The sequence below is a fragment of the Trichosurus vulpecula genome, chromosome 3 (genome assembly GCF_011100635.1).
Source record: "Trichosurus vulpecula isolate mTriVul1 chromosome 3, mTriVul1.pri, whole genome shotgun sequence".
Lineage (NCBI taxonomy): Eukaryota > Metazoa > Chordata > Mammalia > Diprotodontia > Phalangeridae > Trichosurus > Trichosurus vulpecula.
This window is the reverse complement of record NC_050575.1, coordinates 134,300,205-134,302,351: the sequence shown is the minus strand read 5'-3', so window position 1 is coordinate 134,302,351 and position 2,147 is coordinate 134,300,205. Positions and strand designations below refer to the sequence as shown.

The 2,147-nt window shown below is 40.7% G+C and overlaps 1 protein-coding gene across 1 annotated transcript; it reads right to left on the bottom strand.

Moving 5' to 3' along the window:
* On the bottom strand, positions 1-936 carry LOC118842240 (olfactory receptor 2D2-like). Its single transcript, XM_036749837.1, has one exon. The coding sequence runs from the start codon at positions 934-936 to the stop codon at positions 1-3; it is 936 nt and encodes a 311-aa protein (XP_036605732.1).
* Positions 937-2,147: the final 1,211 nt, after the last annotated feature.

Genomic DNA, 2,147 nt, shown 5'->3' with positions numbered 1-2,147 from the left:
TCAGGGTCTACAGGATTTCCCCCTGTTGGTTGCATTCCTGAATGCCCTCTTTACATCCTTGTTCCTCAGGCTATAGATGATAGGGTTAAGCATAGGGTTTATCACTGCATAGAACACAGAAACCAGTTTGGCCTGCTCTTTGGAGGACTTGGGGGTCATGTAGGAAATTATTGCTGTTCCATAAAAAAGGATCACTACAAGGAGGTGGGAGCCACAGGTAGAAAATGCCTTGAGTCTCCCAGAGGTTGTCTTCATCCTGACCACAGTCACAATAATAGAGCTATAGGATGCCAAGATAAGGGACACAGGTGCAAGAAGAATCACCACTCCCATGAGGAAAATGGCCATTTGTGAGTTCTGAGTGTCTGCAGATGCCACAGCCAGGAGGGCAGGGGCCTCACAAAAGAAATGAGCAATCTTGTTGTCTCCTTGGAAGGGGAGTCGTAGTGTGAATGTAGTGTCCACCAAGGATATTAGAAGACCACTGGCCCAGCACCCCAAGGCCAAGAGGCCATACATCTTTCTTGTCATGATGATAGGGTAGTGCATGGGGTCACAGATTGCCAAATACCGGTCATAAGACATCACAGCTAACAAGGCACACTGAGTAGCTCCAAAAATGAGGAAAAGAAAAAGTTGAATGGCACAGCCCATGAAGGAAATGACCTTCTTCCTGGTCAGCATGTGGACCATGGCTTGGGGAACAATGTTGGTAGAGAAGCAGAGGTCAGCCACAGACAAGTTGCACAGAAAAAAGTACATGGGTGTATGAAGTTGTGAGTCAGTCAGAACCAGGTAGATGAGGAGAAAGCTCCCAACCACAGTAGCCAGGTAGACCCCCAGGAACAATACAAAGAGCAGCACCTGAGTCTGAGGGTCATCAGAGAGCCCCAAAAGGAGAAATTCTGTAACCCAGGTCTGGTTGGTCTGGTTCATGTTCCTTCTTCCTGCTTCTTTAGATGGGAGGAAACAGATATTTGATGTGGAAATGTTACCTATAGAATCACAGAATCTTAGAGTTGGACCTGAGATGACATCTGGTCCAAGCTCTTACCTAACTACCATCAGCTGCCCAAACACATTTCTAATGAATATCTCAAGTGATGAGTAGTGCACTATAACAGAAAGAAGACATTTCATTGTTTGACAACTCAAAGTTTTAGAAAATGTTTCCTTATATATTTTGCTAATATATTGAGGAGTATCATGGTGTAGTGGAGAGGATATGACATTGCTCGTGTCTGAGGGAAGCTGTGTTTCAAAGTAGTATTTGTTGCACTTATTTTTTTAACTTGTATTCTATTTTGGAACAAGTCCTGATAATAATATCCTCTATTTTTTTCTAATTAACTTATTTACAACATTCTATTTTCTTTTTTTCTTCTACTATTTTTCTTCCTTTCCCTCCTATCCTCATTTTTGTTCCCTCTCCTTCCTTTATCTCTGTTTCTGCTTCTGTCTTTTTTTGTCTCTGTCTCTTTTCTACTCCCCTCTCTTTCTCTTCATCTCAATAAAAATGGCCAACTGTTATGCACCAAATATAGTTTGACATTCTAAAGACACTGAGAGTTTGAGTGACTTCCCCAGGGTCACATAGCCAAATGTGTGTCCTGAATTCACTTTTTTTTTTACTCTGAGACTGCCTCATCAAGCTAGGTCATCAAATTGAGTAAGATGGAATAGTTAGAAATGCAAACTAACAGAACTCCATTCTAAATCCATTTCCAAAAAAAAACCCTTTAACATCAAACAACACCAACATTTATATTTCAAATGTACAAATTTGAACAAAAATAGGCCAATATAGCATAAATTCTTTGAGAGAAATTTTTACTTCAGGTTTGTCATTGTTTTCTAGCAGAGTGCTTGGCATATATGAGGTAATTAATAAATGCTTTTTGATTGATTGCCGGAAACAGTGATGGGTACAGAGAATATTCACTCCCTGGAATTATATCATTATGGAACATAAGTTACTAGCAACCCAGATGGCTTAGAAGAATCATTCCACCACCTGGAAGGAGCCCATTATTAGATCATGGATTGCTGAGACCATTATCTCCCTCTGTTAGCTATATTGGGAGTTACGAAACCCTGTCCTCAACTTTCTGTTGTGCACATACTATAGATTATTCAGTTGTGGAAAG

Coding starts and splice junctions, on each gene's coding strand:
- LOC118842240 (XM_036749837.1), bottom strand. CDS start 936: ATGAACCAGACCAACCAGACCTGGGTTACAGAATTTCTCCTTTTGGGG.